The sequence below is a fragment of the Belonocnema kinseyi genome, chromosome 1, assembly GCF_010883055.1.
Source record: "Belonocnema kinseyi isolate 2016_QV_RU_SX_M_011 chromosome 1, B_treatae_v1, whole genome shotgun sequence".
Lineage (NCBI taxonomy): Eukaryota > Metazoa > Arthropoda > Insecta > Hymenoptera > Cynipidae > Belonocnema > Belonocnema kinseyi.
This window is the reverse complement of record NC_046657.1, coordinates 134,815,937-134,831,982: the sequence shown is the minus strand read 5'-3', so window position 1 is coordinate 134,831,982 and position 16,046 is coordinate 134,815,937. Positions and strand designations below refer to the sequence as shown.

General features: G+C 35.6%; 1 protein-coding gene across 3 annotated transcripts in view; it reads left to right on the top strand.

Moving 5' to 3' along the window:
• Window positions 1-10,980, top strand: part of LOC117167197 (BMP-binding endothelial regulator protein) — a 93,640-nt gene extending 82,660 nt beyond the window's left edge. For all 3 annotated transcript variants that reach the window (XM_033351952.1, XM_033351943.1, XM_033351933.1), the window contains one exon: window positions 9,637-10,980. In XM_033351952.1, the coding sequence (XP_033207843.1) occupies window positions 9,637-9,913 (277 nt within the window). In that variant the 3' untranslated portion in view covers window positions 9,914-10,980. The remainder of the gene's footprint in view (window positions 1-9,636) is intronic.
• The last annotated feature ends 5,066 nt before the right edge of the window (window positions 10,981-16,046 follow it).

Genomic DNA, 16,046 nt, shown 5'->3' with positions numbered 1-16,046 from the left:
TAACACAGGGTGAGTCGTAATTGGAATGGTCATGCCTCTTCTCTATCTTCTTAAGCAGTTCTCTCTCTACTCATTATCGATCGGCCAGAAGTTAATTTTAACTACACTTGAAGGAAGGCAGCCTTTTCTTCAAATTTGCGACAACACTCATTCATACGTTATCCTCTTTTACGTATCTCTCTTTCTGACCGAGATCCTTGTCAACCTCTTGACAACATTTACATCGATGAGAACCAGCTTACGTCAATACATCCGCGAGGCGCATCCAACTGCGATCTTCACATCAGAAGTTGAACTGAAGTAAAGCTAAGTCAAAGTCGTACATGTTTCAATTCTTTTTGTTTTTTATTCTTTTTAAAACTTTTTCAGATTTCGTAGTTTCGTGCGTATTGTGAAACTCAATTTATCACCATTATTATTATTTTTAATTCAAAGAAAGCTAAATATATAGAATTTTGCTAAAATGGACAGATTAAGTACTGAGATGGTCGCGTTTCACGAAGCAATATCTTGCACCGTAATTAATTATAAAAAACTCGGTTTAGACAAGCGCAACGAAACTTCCATTAGAGGTCGCTTAAAGTTAATAGAAGAGTAATGGCAACGTTTAGTAGAGCTTGATTTGAAAGCCAGATTGATGTACTCTGTTGAAAAAAAAATGAAAATCGAGTATTTTTCTAAAAACCAATTTTTACAAATTGAGGATGCTTATCTATCTGCTCTTGATTTTTTAAATAATATGTTACATCCTTTCAGTTTAAATCATACCGATCACGCTGAAGCGTCTTCACGAGGAAATACAAGTCGTCAAGATTGTTCTGTTCCGAAGCTACCTGAAATAACTTTACCTACCTTTCTGGGAATTATGTTGAATGAGAAAGTTTTCGAGATCTTTTCGTGGCTCTCATTATTAATAATCATACATTATCTAATGCTTCTCGTTTGCATTATATCAAAACGTCGTTAATAGGTGACGCTGATCACATAATAAAACATATAACGTTGACAGATGCCAACTTTTCACCAGCATGGGATCTTTTTAAAAAAACGTTTTGATAATAAGCGCGCCTTGATTAATGCACATTTGCAAGCAATGAGGTCAATCCCTAGTATCTCGAATGGTTCAATAGCTGATTTAAAGGTATTAAGAGATACGACTAATGAGACCCTGACAGCCTTAATGAATTTGAATAGACCAACGGAACACTGGGGTGACGTTATTGTTTTCTGGACAGTGACAAAATTAGACATGGCTTCTCTAAAATAATGGGAGACAAATTTGGCTGACGAAACCGATTTTCCCACTTTCTAAAAATTAAACGATTTCTTGGATATGCATATTCGCACGCTTGAAGTAATTGGGATGTCGAAATCGGAATTTTCGGATAAAGCAAAATCAAATAAATCTCGATCTGTACAAAGCCATAAAGCCTCTTCCACTTCTAAATGTTTACTGTGTAAAGAGAACCATTCACTTTTTAGGTGCAAACAATTCAGAGTCTTGCCTACTAATAAAAGAAGAGAATTTTTCTTTCAAACGCATTCCTGCGTTAATTGTTTGTCTCCGGGTCATAGGCCTCATCAGTGTGCTAGTAAATATACTTGTGAAAAATGTCACCGTAAGCACAACACTCTTCTACACTTATACAGTATGAACTCGACAACTGACTCGGTTGCTCCCACAACTGACTCAGTTGTTACCAAGGAGGATGATAATTTGTTGACTCACAACATTAGTAAATTTCAACAACCTGCTGCTATAAGGGGGGCGAATCATGTATTTGAAAATAAACAGTCGAGTTGTCATTTAAATAATAATGAGGGTGTTTCACGTTCTTCCTTACTAGCCACCGCAGTGATTGAATTAGAGTCCGACAATGGTAGACGCGCAAGTTTGAGAATTAATTGGTACTGCTAAAAAATTAGCTCAAGTGTGGTTACTTTCTGTAGAGTCAAAACAGAATCCTATAGCATTACAAGCCCTCGTCTTGTTTAATTTGACGTCATATACACCTCCAAAATTTCCTAATCAAGGAAATTTAAAGAACTAAGCCGTCTAAACTTAGGGTATCCCGATCCCTTCGGATCGAATAAAATAGGCGTTATTCTAGGAGCTGATAGATTTGGATCCTGTCTTTTACAAGGTTTAAGAGAAGGTACCCTCGTTACATTAACTACCCAAAGTAGTCTTTTTGGGTGGATACTCTCCGGTCCGATGGATCCTCTCTTAAATGGCATTTACATATAGGTCCAAAATTATTAACCGATTTAGTTTCAATCATTTTACGCTGGCGTATGCCACAGTTTGTTTTTGCAGCCGACGTGGAAAAAATGTTTCAGCAAATTAAAGTTGATTCAGGCGATTGTAATGACCAGCGCATATTGTGGCATTCATCAGAAGGCAATCTAGAAGCCTAGAGATTAACAACCGTCACTTATGGAACATCGTGTGCCACGTACTTGGCTAATCGCGTTATAAAACGATTGGCTCGGGATGAAGGTTCTAATTTTCCTAAAGCTTAAGCGATCTTACAAAATAACCTATATGTGGATGACGTTCTTTTTGGCGCAGACACAACCGAAGAAGCTAATGAGTTGCGAGAACAGGTTGCAAACTTGATGAGACGTGGAGGTTTCCATTTAAGAAAAAGGACCTCGAATGATGAACTTTTGTTATCAGATTATCCGCAGGGAAACCACGAAATAGCCTTGCTTCAGCTTTAAAAAAAAGAAAATTTAGAAAAAGAGACAAAGTAAAGTGTTTATCTAAACAGAGAACAAAATTTTCGAAAATACTTTTATTTTGATCAAGAACTGTCTTTAGTGTATTGCACGAATGTTAATGGATTTATAAACGATTTAAAACCAGGAGTTTACAAAGATGGAGAATAGAGATTATTCATAGACTCTTTCAAACGAAGCCTGAAGGCTGTCTTATTGCAGGACACAAAAGGGTATACATCAATACCAATAGCTCATTCAACAAAACTCAATGAAAATGACAGTAATATGAAAATCGTATTTGAAAAATTCAAGTACGAACAACATAAATGGCAAATTTGTGGAGATTTCAAAGTTCTTAGGATGCTTCCTTGAAAAAAATCCGGAAATACGAAGTATTCTTGTCTCTTGTGCCTATGTGACAGCCGAGATCGTGGCAATCATTATAAGGGAAAAAAAGAAAGTCAGTGGTATGCAGAACTATATATAAAAGCCACGTCATCCAGGGACTGTCTAGACAACGGCTAGAAAATCCACTAATTCATCAGTGAAAAGTGAGCTACTGAGATTCCAGATTTTCTAGTTATATCACTGAACTGATACTATATATGAATTCAGCAGCTTGAAATCTATAATAAAACCATGTTTCACCATCATTTACTCAAAAATAAGTTCTTTGAGGTTATGTCTAAAGCAAATCGTAAAAGGTGCTATTTTGACCTCAGATTTGGATTCAGCGGATCAAAATACATAGGAATACATGTGTCTCGTCAAAAGTACCAGACTTTTTTTTACTTGGCTGTGTAATTTTCTTTACACATACATGTTAAACCCTCGATTGGCGAACATTTTGCTGATATAGAAAATCGTCGATTTCGCACCATGCGCGAAGAAAATTAGCAAAATCCGCAAGATCGGTTAGTAAAATTATTTTACTGATGAGAAAAGTGCTCTCCATGGTTACCTAAACATTTTACTTTCTGTGTCAATATAATTCCGGCTGATTTTGGACAGTCATTTTTCATTCTAGTATATTCAATTGCTGTAAACGGTATACAATTCTAGAACAGTGAGTTACAATTCAATTCAACCCAAAAGGTGCCTCCCCTCTCTGTTACGGCTACACCCTTCTGAAATTATATTTTTCTGAAAAAAACTAAAACAAAATTTAGTTTTAGTCTTTGGGAAATAGCTAATTCGCTGTACACTTTATACAAAAATATTTACAATATGAGTTAAAACAGACGAAATTTCCTACATAAAAAATTCATTAAACAGTATATTTTCTCTAAATATTGCGTTCCTGATCAATATATTTTTGTTTTGTTATTGAGTCCATGTCAGTTTCATTGTCATTATCTGAAAGTATGTCGAAAACTATTACACTCACAAAAAGCTCGTTTTAATCGTATTATATAATTCGTATTACGTCTAGACACTTTATAATCTGTCCAAATACTTTTTAAATCAGAGTGTACTGGCTCCATTGCTTGTTCACTTTAAAATCTCCGGCCAATTTGCATTTCTTCACGAAAATCAAGAACATGAGAGAAGACTGTATGAACTTTTGCCATTACAGAAGCACCACTTACTAAGTAACTATCCCTGAATGTTGAATTTACAACTTCAAAAGAGGGATCGTGTTGACGGACTTCCGTGCTTTATCTCGCGCTGGAAATTATATGACTGTATCCACAATCGCACTCGGCTAATAAATGTGAGAATATAATATTTAGGAGAAGGAATCATCTCGAGAAACGTTTTCTCTTCCTTAGCGAAGGGAATAGGATGAATACAATTCATGTGATTTTTTTGGTCGAGCTTTCACGGCTCCTGCACGGGAAAATATAATACGCAATATAACATAATATTAGCTAGTTTTAAATCTGTTGTAATTGTGCTAATTCGAGTATAAGCAATTTATTTATGCCAGAATATTTGAAGCGTTTAGCAGAAACTTCCAGGTCATACTTTTAGCGGTACCTGTCACACTTATTTTTTTCAGCAGTAGATTGAATAGATAGAAATACTTTAAAAACTCCTCCACCACGGTTAATACCAAACTTAAGATATACTTCAGAATTTTCTCGATTCTTTTTGGCATGATTCTTTGTTCTTAGAATAATAAATATTTTGGACATGATAGCGAACATGCCAACGGACGTCCCCGCACACTTTTTCTGTGGGCCAATTAAAAAAATTTTAATTTTGCTAAATTGGATTAATGTGTGTGGCGCTTAGGAATTAGTATCGATTTCATTAGCGTTAGATTCCCTCGGATTTTTTCCTACAATAACAAATATTTTGTCCCCAAAATCTGGGAATGATAGCGTACATGCTAACAGACGTTCCTGCACGTTTTTTTTTTGGTGGGTTAATTAAAAAAATAATTTATTTTGCTAAATTTTATTTGTGTGAGTGTATTTCGATGTTATGTGTGTTACAATTCTGTCCCATAATTATTCTTGAATGCTCTTGGCTGCATCGGTATGAGAGAGACCTACATTATCGGAATGACAGCAAAAAAACTATCCCAACCTCAAAATAGTGCTCATACATATAATTTTTATTTAGCGCAATAAAATTTTTTTGTTATCATCCCTCAGAAAAGAGTCCAGGGACGTCCATTATGATATTTTCTAGCATCTCCGAATTCAGTTTTAAAATATTTTCATTTTTGTGGGAAAAAATCAGAGGAACTGTACCAGATTGATTACACGACGAAGTATCACATGCTCTTAATCCCTTAAGGCCATGTGACGAGTGAGTCACGTGACCATATTTCTATCTTACCGACACTTTTTTAATTCCCTGACTTATTTTGACACGAAGCGCCACATCGAGTTGGCAAAAAAATTATTTACAAAAAACTTTTTTCGTCATTAAAATTTAGGAACAGACCGACTTGTCTTGGTACTTCTTATGCAAGGACACTGCCTTTTTCTAATTAACGAAGTTGAAGTTCTTGAGACCACAATCTTGTATATATTTGGTTCGGTTTTGATTACTTTAGAATCATACCGAAGGGCCTATGACAAATTCACCGAAGGCGTCCTCGGGTTGAGGATAGAGGGCCCCTGTAGCAAGGGTTTCTGCTGAATATGGTTACAAAAATGAATAGTCAGTCGCGGACGATTGTTAAGGGGTGGTCCCGAAGGAATTAATCGGAGGTGTGAGAACCATGCCGAAAGCTGAATGGCACCTGGGTCAGGTGTCTAGAACGGTGACTCTGGGATATCGGGCGATCTCTCAGAGTACCCAGCCTTATCCTTGCATGCAGGGCTCTACAAAGATAGGCGAACCCCTTTCCCTAACTTCTCGTGGGAACAACAATCACAACACCCAACATAGTTCTAGTAAGTGCGGTTTAAAACAACGGAACGCGCAGTGCTCCCGGCAATGCGTCTGCCAACAATGCCGACCACTCTAGAGCTGGGGAAGCGGGAGCAACTAAATCGCGACTTGATAGAGTGCGACGATGCGAGTGAACCCCTGAACGGTGTTATATGGCACGACTACATGCTCTGTCGTGCGAGAAACAGCTGGAGCTATCGCAGTTTTTGCATCAACGTCTGCGAAACCATGCAGAAGTACTCCAAAAAAGGGGCTATGTAAGCGGAACGCCTGCTCTGCCACAGCCAGAACAAGTCGGCCACGCAGAATGAGATGCGACACTAAGACCAAGCGCAGGCAGGCATCAAATAGAGGAAAAGCGATGCTTTATAACCCGGAGAATCATCAACACCCAGGTTTCTCTCAAGCCTAAAGATCTGGTTGAAATAGATGACGAGCTTCGAGGACATTTTTCCGAAGAATCCGATCTGTGGACTATCAATTGTTGCGTGTATAATGCAGCGAGAGCTTTGGCCGATGCGAACCGTAAAACAAAACCAACGGTTTATCATAAGACCAAAAGACGAATACATCAACTCGCCATAAAGATATGCTGGTCAAGACAGTACGCATCGCGCATTCAGTGTGTGATTGTCTACATCACATCTGGCAAGAATTTTACCGTCAAGGTTCAAAAGTTTCCGTGCGAACTCCAGGCTCGTTATCACACACTTAACAATTCAAAGCTGCTGACCATCAGGCAGCATATTGTTGAGAGCATACAGATACTATCTGACACTAAGAAAAGTCTAGAGCGGAGAGAGAGGTGGGTCAGAGAAAATCAACAGTTTCTCTCTGACCCATCTTGTATCTTCCAAGACGCCCCAGTTACTGTAGACCACCCGCCCAAACCAGAGGAGATCAAAGTATTTTAAAGAGAAGTCTACGAAGTTCAGCATAGACTTGACGAAGACTCAGATAACATAAATAGCTTCACGGAGCTATGTGATGCCCTCATAACACGTGATAAAGAATGCCCACCCATCACTACCGAGAAGGTGAAAAAAGTATTTAGAGGGATGAAGAACTATTCCGTTCCGGGAGCAGATGGTATCAAGACCTTTTGGTGGGTAAAGTTTTCTTCAACCCATCAGCATTTGGCCCGTATTTTCACCTCATATTTAAAATCGGAAGAGCCAATTCCGAAGTGGTTGGTGGAAGGGCCTACTATACTCCTTTCGAAAATAGGCAACTTAGCAGACCCGAAGAATTACAGGCCAATCACTTGTCTGAACACACTGTGTAAGATATTCACAGCTATCCTAAATGATAGGATGGTTCGGGCAATTGAACCTGTGTTGCAAGAAATGTATGAACAAGGCGGCTCAAAGAAAGGTGTAGCAGGATGTCAAGAGAACTTGCTCATCGATGGATGTATCTGCGAAGATGCAGCATAATACCAGCGTGACCTATCGATGGCCTGGATTGATTACCGGAAAATTTTCGGTTCGACCTCCCATAAACTTATCGTCTATCTTTTGAAAAGCTTAAAGGTTCATACGCAAATCGTGAGGTGCATAGAAAGAGATTGATGCCGCTTTGGAAAACCAGATTTACTATCTCATCTGGAAAAAATCGTGTGACAACTAACAAGGTCACCTTTCAGATTGGTGTCCTTCAGGGCAACACCATGAGTCCACTCCTCTTTTGCCTCACATTATTGTCAGGAATCACGAAGAAGTAGATAAAGGAGCGTTTCTGTACAAAGCAACGGAGGAGGCTGCTGAAACACTCGGACTTAACGTCAGTATTAGCGGTGAGAAAAATGCATCAAATCATATATATCTCGAATACTCACTCCTGAAACCCGGATTAAGAAAGCACAGGAGAAAAACTTCCGTGAACAGCTCCTCGATAAGAGGATGCACGGCATCTGCCTCAGAAATTCGGAAGATCAGTTAGTGTCGTGTGAGCTAACTTTTGCTTTTCTTAAGTCCCCGGGATTGAAGTCTGGCACGGAGGGTTTCATTTTGTCATGTGGAGACGGTGTCAGTTCCACCTTAACATACCGTCGCCACATTTTGAGCCAAGAGATTCCCGATGATAGCTACAGGGTGTGCCATGCACACCCCAAACATCTAGCAAACATACTATCTAGTTGCCCAACTCATGCAGGAACGACCTACATCCAAAGGCATAATGCGGAACTAAGAGCGCTTTATTACCATCTATCACTCTTGCGGCATTAACCTTAATATTGCTCCTCTAAATGCAGTCAATTCTTGAAAATGATAAGTGCCGTATATACTGGAGCAGACAAAAACGTCATAGCCAAGGAGAATGAAAAGAAAAAGAGGTATAGAGAACTTATAAGAGAGTAGCGACGATTGTACCGAGAATATTCTGTTAAACTAATCGTCCTGATGATCTGCGCTCTTGGAGATGCTAAGCTTTCACTGATTGATAACCTGAAAAGCATTCCTGCGTATCAACAATATGCTAAAACGCTTGCGGGAAAAATGCAGAAGAAATGAAGAAGTCCTTGGGTCGCTCCATTTCCTCAGGGTGCACGAGACTTTTGCCGGATCGTCGTATTGATTGTGTCACATAACTTTTGAACTTCGAAATTTTAGTCATTGACCCGTGAGGGCAATAGAGCTGGGTCCCCTGCGGGGACCCCTATGGAACAACCATATTGTGTGATTTCGAATTTCAAAAAAGTGTCATTCAGTTTTTGACAGAAAATCATTATTTGTAAGTCTGAAATCATGAAACCATAAACTTTGTGGCGTCAAAAAAATATTAACCCTTTGGAATTGGAAATTTTAGTCGTTGATCCGTGAGGACAACCGACCTGAGCCCTCGATAGGGGCCCTCGTAGAATTTCCACGCGTGGAACATCCATGCGGGCTCTCGCCGGGGGCCCTCATGCTAAGAGGTCTCAGCGGGGCTTTTTTCACACTGGAACATTCTAAAACAAATCAAAATTTAAATTAAAGAAAAAGGGTTCCAGCGATTTTTCTTTATTTCTTACTTAAAATAATCGGTCATCAAAGAATTACATCTTTTAAGGAACTGGCGTTGTGTAAAATGTTGAAGTTGAATTTTATTGAGGCTTACAGTTAATCAGTATCCATATATCATGCACGGAAAAAATATTCAGTGTAAAATTTTATAATATAATATTTACTTTTAAAGTAAGGCAATAGCAAGCCAGAATATAGAATTACTATTGCGAATACTAAGTTGTGAAGTTAATAATTTGATTACAATAAAATAATTAGCAATGAAATAATTTAACTCATACGAAAGAAGGTTTCTATAATCCATAGATAAGACTGAATTTTATAAAAGGCAACAGGAAATTCAATCTTTTTTATGCCCATAACATCTTAAATTAAATTGTAATCAATATCAATCGCCCACAGCAAATATTTGACGAAAATTCTATCCTTGCAGCTAAGGAGCTTTCACAAAATATAGTCAAGATTTAATTACTTTATTCTAAAACACAAATATAATATTTAAGCACTGAGGATAAGTGCCAATAAGTAAGAAAGCATTAATTTTTTTTCTTTGCAGATTATGTAACCGTTTGATGTCTCAAGTCTTTGAGTCTTGCCACAAAAAGGTGAATCCGTCCATGTACTACAAGGCCTGTTTACAGGATATGTGTGAATGTCCTACGGAAAACTGTTATTGTGAATCGTTTATGGCTTATGTGCATGAATGTCAGCGACTTGGAATTCAACTTTCTCACTGGCGAAAATCAACAAGGTGTCGCACAGTTTGGGATACAGTACTCAAACGCACTACACATGATATAGTGAATCACGTCATAGTGTCCCGGCCACAGTAGTGTCCCAAAAAGGCAGTAATTGCATCCCAGTATCTGATATTTGTCACATTCAACGTAGATAATAAGTAAAATTTTAAGTAAGATACTAATGCCTAATAAGTGATATTCTTGACAGAAATGACCCGTGGTCGTGAAAGTTTTAAAGCGTGTTATTGTGGCAACAGCTCAGTCAAATTATTTTTTTAATGTAGCTTGTCTGAAACGTCATTTCCATGATGCGTTACCGTACTTAGAATCTCGTTCAATGCAGGCGAAAAAAGAGTGAATACAAAATTAACGCATTCAGTCATAAGTAGGAAGAAATGCCTTAGTATGTAATCTATTTACCTTACCTGAAAGAAGGTGTCGCCGCGGTTTAAGAATATAAACTTTGTCACTGTATTCGGAAAACCGTTGAAAGTACCTGGAAACATAAAACATAATAGTTGTGGTAGGAATTAGGTATTAAAATAGTTTTTTGCCGTACGTTGAACGTAGCCGACATGAAAACATCTATACTTTGCAATATACCTAACTTTTTTCTGCGATGCGTACAAAGACTCCTTGGAGAAGGAAAAACTCGTTGTAGGTTATGTTTCTGCATGAAGTTTCTCACATAGAACAATAACAGAAAAGTTAGAGTCACATATTCGAGTCACGTGTCGAAATTACGATTTTCATCATTATAGTGTCAAATAGAAAGTGAAAAATGTATATTTTATAACGAAAATCGCAGATTCGACTTCCCTTTTTATTTGTTGAATTTGGATGACTAGCATGCATTTTGCAAGTAGAAAAATAGAAAATTATATTCATCATGTATCGAACAATGTGCATTCCAGAGGGAAATTGGTTCCTTTGTTGATGCTGGTAGAGATTAGCGAATTATTGTATAAGATAATACGTGCAATAACCTCGAATTGCACCTACCTGAAATACATTTCGCATGGGCATGAAGCAAATTGTTAAACCAAGCGTATTCTGGGAAGCGCTGATTGAGATTATTTTAGGATCGATTATGAATTCTGTAAATGTCATCGTCTTGTATCTTTTATCTTTGTTAATAAAATGATATTTCTGTTTATGTAGCTAAAGTTTAGTTAATCGTCTAACTTTCACTTTCATATTGAACTTGACATAATATTTTTGTTATTCTCTTTGTAAGGTTCTATTTTCAATAGGACATAGTGAATTGCAAAATTAATGTTTAGAAATTATTTATATTATAATTTACCTAATGGAGGCCTTTTTAATATTGGCTTTGAATAAATTTAGCGAAAAAGTTTCTGCACATTACTTATTCCACAAAATTTCTCAATTGAATTCTTCCTCTCATCTACAATTCTCTACACCATATTTAGTGAACTGAATATACTCATTTATGAAAAAGACACACTTTTAAATCATATTTTTAAAACAACATTTTTCTCGGCGATACATATGTAGCTAAATGAGGGAATTTTGAATCTCGAAAAGATTGGTAGGTACATTTTTGACTACAAAATTAGATCGACTTTTTATTTACCAACAAAATTAAAATTTTTTTTAACCTTTGAGACGTATCATTTTTTTAAAGATTTTCAGATTTATCAAACAGGGACTTACTATCTGTGTTAAACCTATCTAGAAATAATTTCCAGCGAGTGAGAACAATTTTAAAAAATTGTTTATTACATTATAAACAAATTAATGAACAGAAGTTATTTTTCGGGACTGGCCATAGCAATCACGTTCTGTAACTTCTCCGCAACAAAGTAGTAACATTGTAATCCCTGGTTATATGACTTAAATTTACTGTTGAGTGACGCTCTCGTTCTATAACTGGAAGGTAACAATGTTTGGTTGTTTTTTACCGAATGAAGATGTAACAGTACCATACAAAATTTTAACAATTCGGTAGAAGTAAGATGTAATTATTATTACAAGAAGAATGTAACAATTGTTCTGTAACTTGGTTACATCCATGGACTATACCAACTTTGTTACAGAATTATGCAAGTGAAATTTAACGGCGTTACTGTATGGTTAATGTAAGCTGTGCATAATGCACATTAGTAATAGCTATGTAACAGTGTAACATGACTGTTATGTGACAAGCGTGTATCATTTGTACTTGATGTTGGTTACACACATGATCTATCTGAATTCTGCTATTTTGTTACGTAGAAATTCTAAAATGGTCCGCAAAATTTGTCTCAGGAATGAATGATATATTATCGACATTATTGATATAATAATTATTACCAATTACAAGTATATCTTTACAAAATATTTGTCAAATTATTGATAATAATCTTCAAATTTATATAATATATTAAAAATGCAAACTTATTTTGTAGGTATTAAAACTTTTAAATTCTTAAAATTAAATGGTATGAAAATATATATATTTTTCATCTTGATAATAACTTCATTTGATAATGAGCTCACTGGGACACCGCCCACGGTAGTCCTGAAACAAGTAAATGTGAACCTAAAATGGATCCAAAATCTGCTAACGCAGAAAATTTCTATATCGTTTGGAGATTTAAAAAAATGTCAAAGTGAATATTCTAGCCTTTTGATCCTAATGTGAAGAAATTGAGTATGTATGTATGATTTATTGTTGAAACTCTTGTTTATTTTTGGAAATGTATTGATATTTTGATCTACCGATTAGATCTGAATAACGTCACTTTTTCAGTATTTCCGTTTTTGCAACATGCCTCAAAAATAGATTATCTGATTGAAAAATTTAATGATTTTAACTTTAAAATGATAATTTTCAAAACAAGATTGTAACGGAGCGATAAAAGCGGAAAGACACCCGTGGTTCTGTACATTCTTTTTAATGTCGGAGATAAAGAAGAGACAGCGCTTAACGTTATAAGAAAAATTCGTTGTTTTTTTTGGTTTGTTTTAGACTAATCTCTTTCAAAAGAAATTTTATCTTTTATAAAATTCAACTTTTTTTAGTTACAAATTAACTTTCTGAATAAAAATGCAAAAAATCGTTTTTTATGTTGAAAATGGCACTATTTTAGCAGAGAATTTAACGATTTAATACGAAATTAAAAAAATGAAAACCATAAATATTTTGCCGAAAATTATTAAATTAACTTTTTATGTGAAAGCTTTTTTTTGGGTTGAATAATTCGTCTTTTTGGCTGCAAATTTAAATAAATAATTGGTTCACAATTTATGTTTTTGATCAAAAATTTAAGTACTTTATTGAAAATTGAATTACTCTGTCAAAAATACACTTCTTTGCCAATTAAGCTCTTTCGTTGAAAATTTAAATTTTTATTGAAAATTCGGGATTTTTTTAGTTAAAGAATCGACTCTTTTGTAAAAAATATGTCTTTACTTTTAATTCAGATTCTCTTAAGGGCATGTGATATGTACTTAGAAAATGATCGATTTTACCAATTTTAGGTTCCCCCGGCTTTTTTTCTAGAATAATACATATTTTGTCTTGAAAATTTGGGAATTGATAGCGAACATTCTAACGGACGTACCTGCACACTTCTTTTTTGGTTAATTGAAAACAATTTAATTTTGTTAAATTTGATTAATTTGCATAGCGCTTAGGAATTAGTATCGATTTTATCAGTGTTAAATTCCCCCGGCTTTTTTCCTAGATTAATAAATATTTTGTCTTTAAAATCTGAGGAATGATATCGAACATGCAAACGGACGTCCCTGCACACTTTTTTTGTGGGTTAATTCCAAAAAAAAATTGATTTTGCTGAAACTTGTCTGTAGACAACCAAAAAAGTTTATTTCAGAAATAATTTCCAAATTATCGGAAAAGCAGAGATGAAAAACGACGTAACCTCAAAACAATGCACATGCATACAATTTTTATTCAGCACAATAAATTTTTTTTCTTATTATCCCTCAAAAAAGAGTCCGGGGACTCCGTCATGATATTTTATAGCATCTCCGAATATAGTTTTTGAAAATTTTCATTTTTGTGGAAAAAAAGCCGGGAGAACTGTACGCGATTGACCACACGACGAAGTATCACATGCCCTTAATTCTCCGAGTTTTCTCTTAAAATTATGTGTGTTGATGACATTAAATTAGTTTTTCTTCAAATTGAAATTATTGTATGCATTAAACAACAAAATAGAAAAAATTTTAAAATATTTTGTACAATGGAGTAAAATCCAACAGAATTGGTTTATACGGCACTGTTTCGTTACGTTTCGAGGCACCGATTTACACGCAAGGCCAGTGTGAAGCAACCCCCGAAACTGCTGTCATCTCGGAGCTCATGTGTATATGTAACTTCGACATCGATTTTTCCATCACGGATTTGCATGCGCCAGCTAGCAATACACATTATAAATATAATTGATAAAAAATAACTTTTAACCCCAGGCCGAAATTTCAAATCGGCTCCATTTTCGAACCAAGCAAGGAGATCGGTTCTTATCCACACCTAAAAAATTGTACTTAAGGATAGAAGCCTCACGCACAGTTTCGACTTGCTTAGTATCCTTCATTCAGCTATAGGGTTCAGTCAAAGTGCAGTTCGGGTCGATTTGACTCCCCCCCCCCCTCCCCCTGGGGTTTACGTCTGCATTTCGTCAGACCACACTTGGGGTATTTTTACTATTTTTCTGTACTAGCAAGAGTAAGGTGAATGCACTTATTGCTACTTATAAATCAAAACATAAAAATTGATTATTTATTACATTTAAATCAAGTTAGCACGATGATAGGAGATCGAACGATAACAGGTGCATTCACCTTACGATTTCACTTTATATTATTTGAATAAGAAAACTCATGGTCCTCCGTGTACATATTTAGTTGAAAAAATCATTTTCTGTTACTAAATAAATGGTTTTGCATAGAAAAATGTGTATATTTCTATCAAAACCTCCTACATTTACACCTAAAATTATGCACGAGTTCATGTTAAAAATTAAGGCTTTTAATTCCGTGAAAATTTCTTGCAAAATTTTTTCATTGAAAGGCACACTCAGAAACAGGTTTTTGATTCATTTAAAGCGTCGGCTCGATTTGACCTCCCCTGGGGTTAAGTGGTGCAAAAAAGCCCTGGGATTAACGGGTTAAAATTAGCTGAAACGTTTTGAGATGTGTTGCACAACCGGAAATACTAAAAAAGTGGCATTATTCAGAGCCAGCCGGTGAATCAAAATATCAATAAATTTCCGAAGAGAAACAAGAGTTTCAACAACAAATCATACATACACACTCAATTTCTTCATATTGGGATCAAAAGGCCGATTGCATTTACCTACTTAAGTGCTCTACTCTGCTTTTCATGAGAGCGCATAGTATTAATACAAAAACTTCCATAACTAGCGAAACCGAACAGCTAGGATTTTCAATTTTTTAATCTCTAAACGAAATGGAAACTTTCTGTGTTTATTTTTGGTTGATCAAAAATCAAACTTTCGGGAACGGTAAAAGAATCCATGGCTTAATGTCTCTGTTTAATGTTTGAAAGTACATTTTTTAAACCATCATACATTTTTAAAACCCCAAATTATGCAACGGAATTGCAAAAGGAGGCTTAAACAGAATTATGTTACTTAAAAAACGTAAAAAAAAAACTTTATAAAATCAATTGGTGAAAACAAATGCACATAAAAGAGTTAGAACAAGTGAAACATATGTTTTCAAATAACACTCTAAAGCGGCTCATTAGAGACAGATATATGACAATTAAAAAAAGAGGGGGGAAAAAGTAGGAGGAATCCATACTACTAACTCTTTCTGACTTCTTTATTATTTATCGGTCTTTTTTATACTACAGGGATCCAACATGTTTCGAAACGTTTTAGGCTTCCTCTTCAGGAAAATTTTAATAGGAAACTAATAGGGTACTCAAGTATGCTATGCTAATATTATGTAAAAAGCAGAATTGAATTTGAAGTAGATTATTAAGGAATCATGAAAACCATTTCCATTTTTAATATTTCTGAGAATTGATTGTATCTTAAAAAGAAAAAAAAACTCCGAATGAAAATTAAAAAATTAAATTAAAATCTCAAAACAACAATGTTGACAGATCATTTGACCGTTAATCGGTTGAAATATCTGATGAAATCGAAATCTAGAAAGTATCAATTTCAGTCTTTTATAAAACCATATGTAATTCTTAGTTATAACACAAACAGTTTATGGGGGGGGGGGG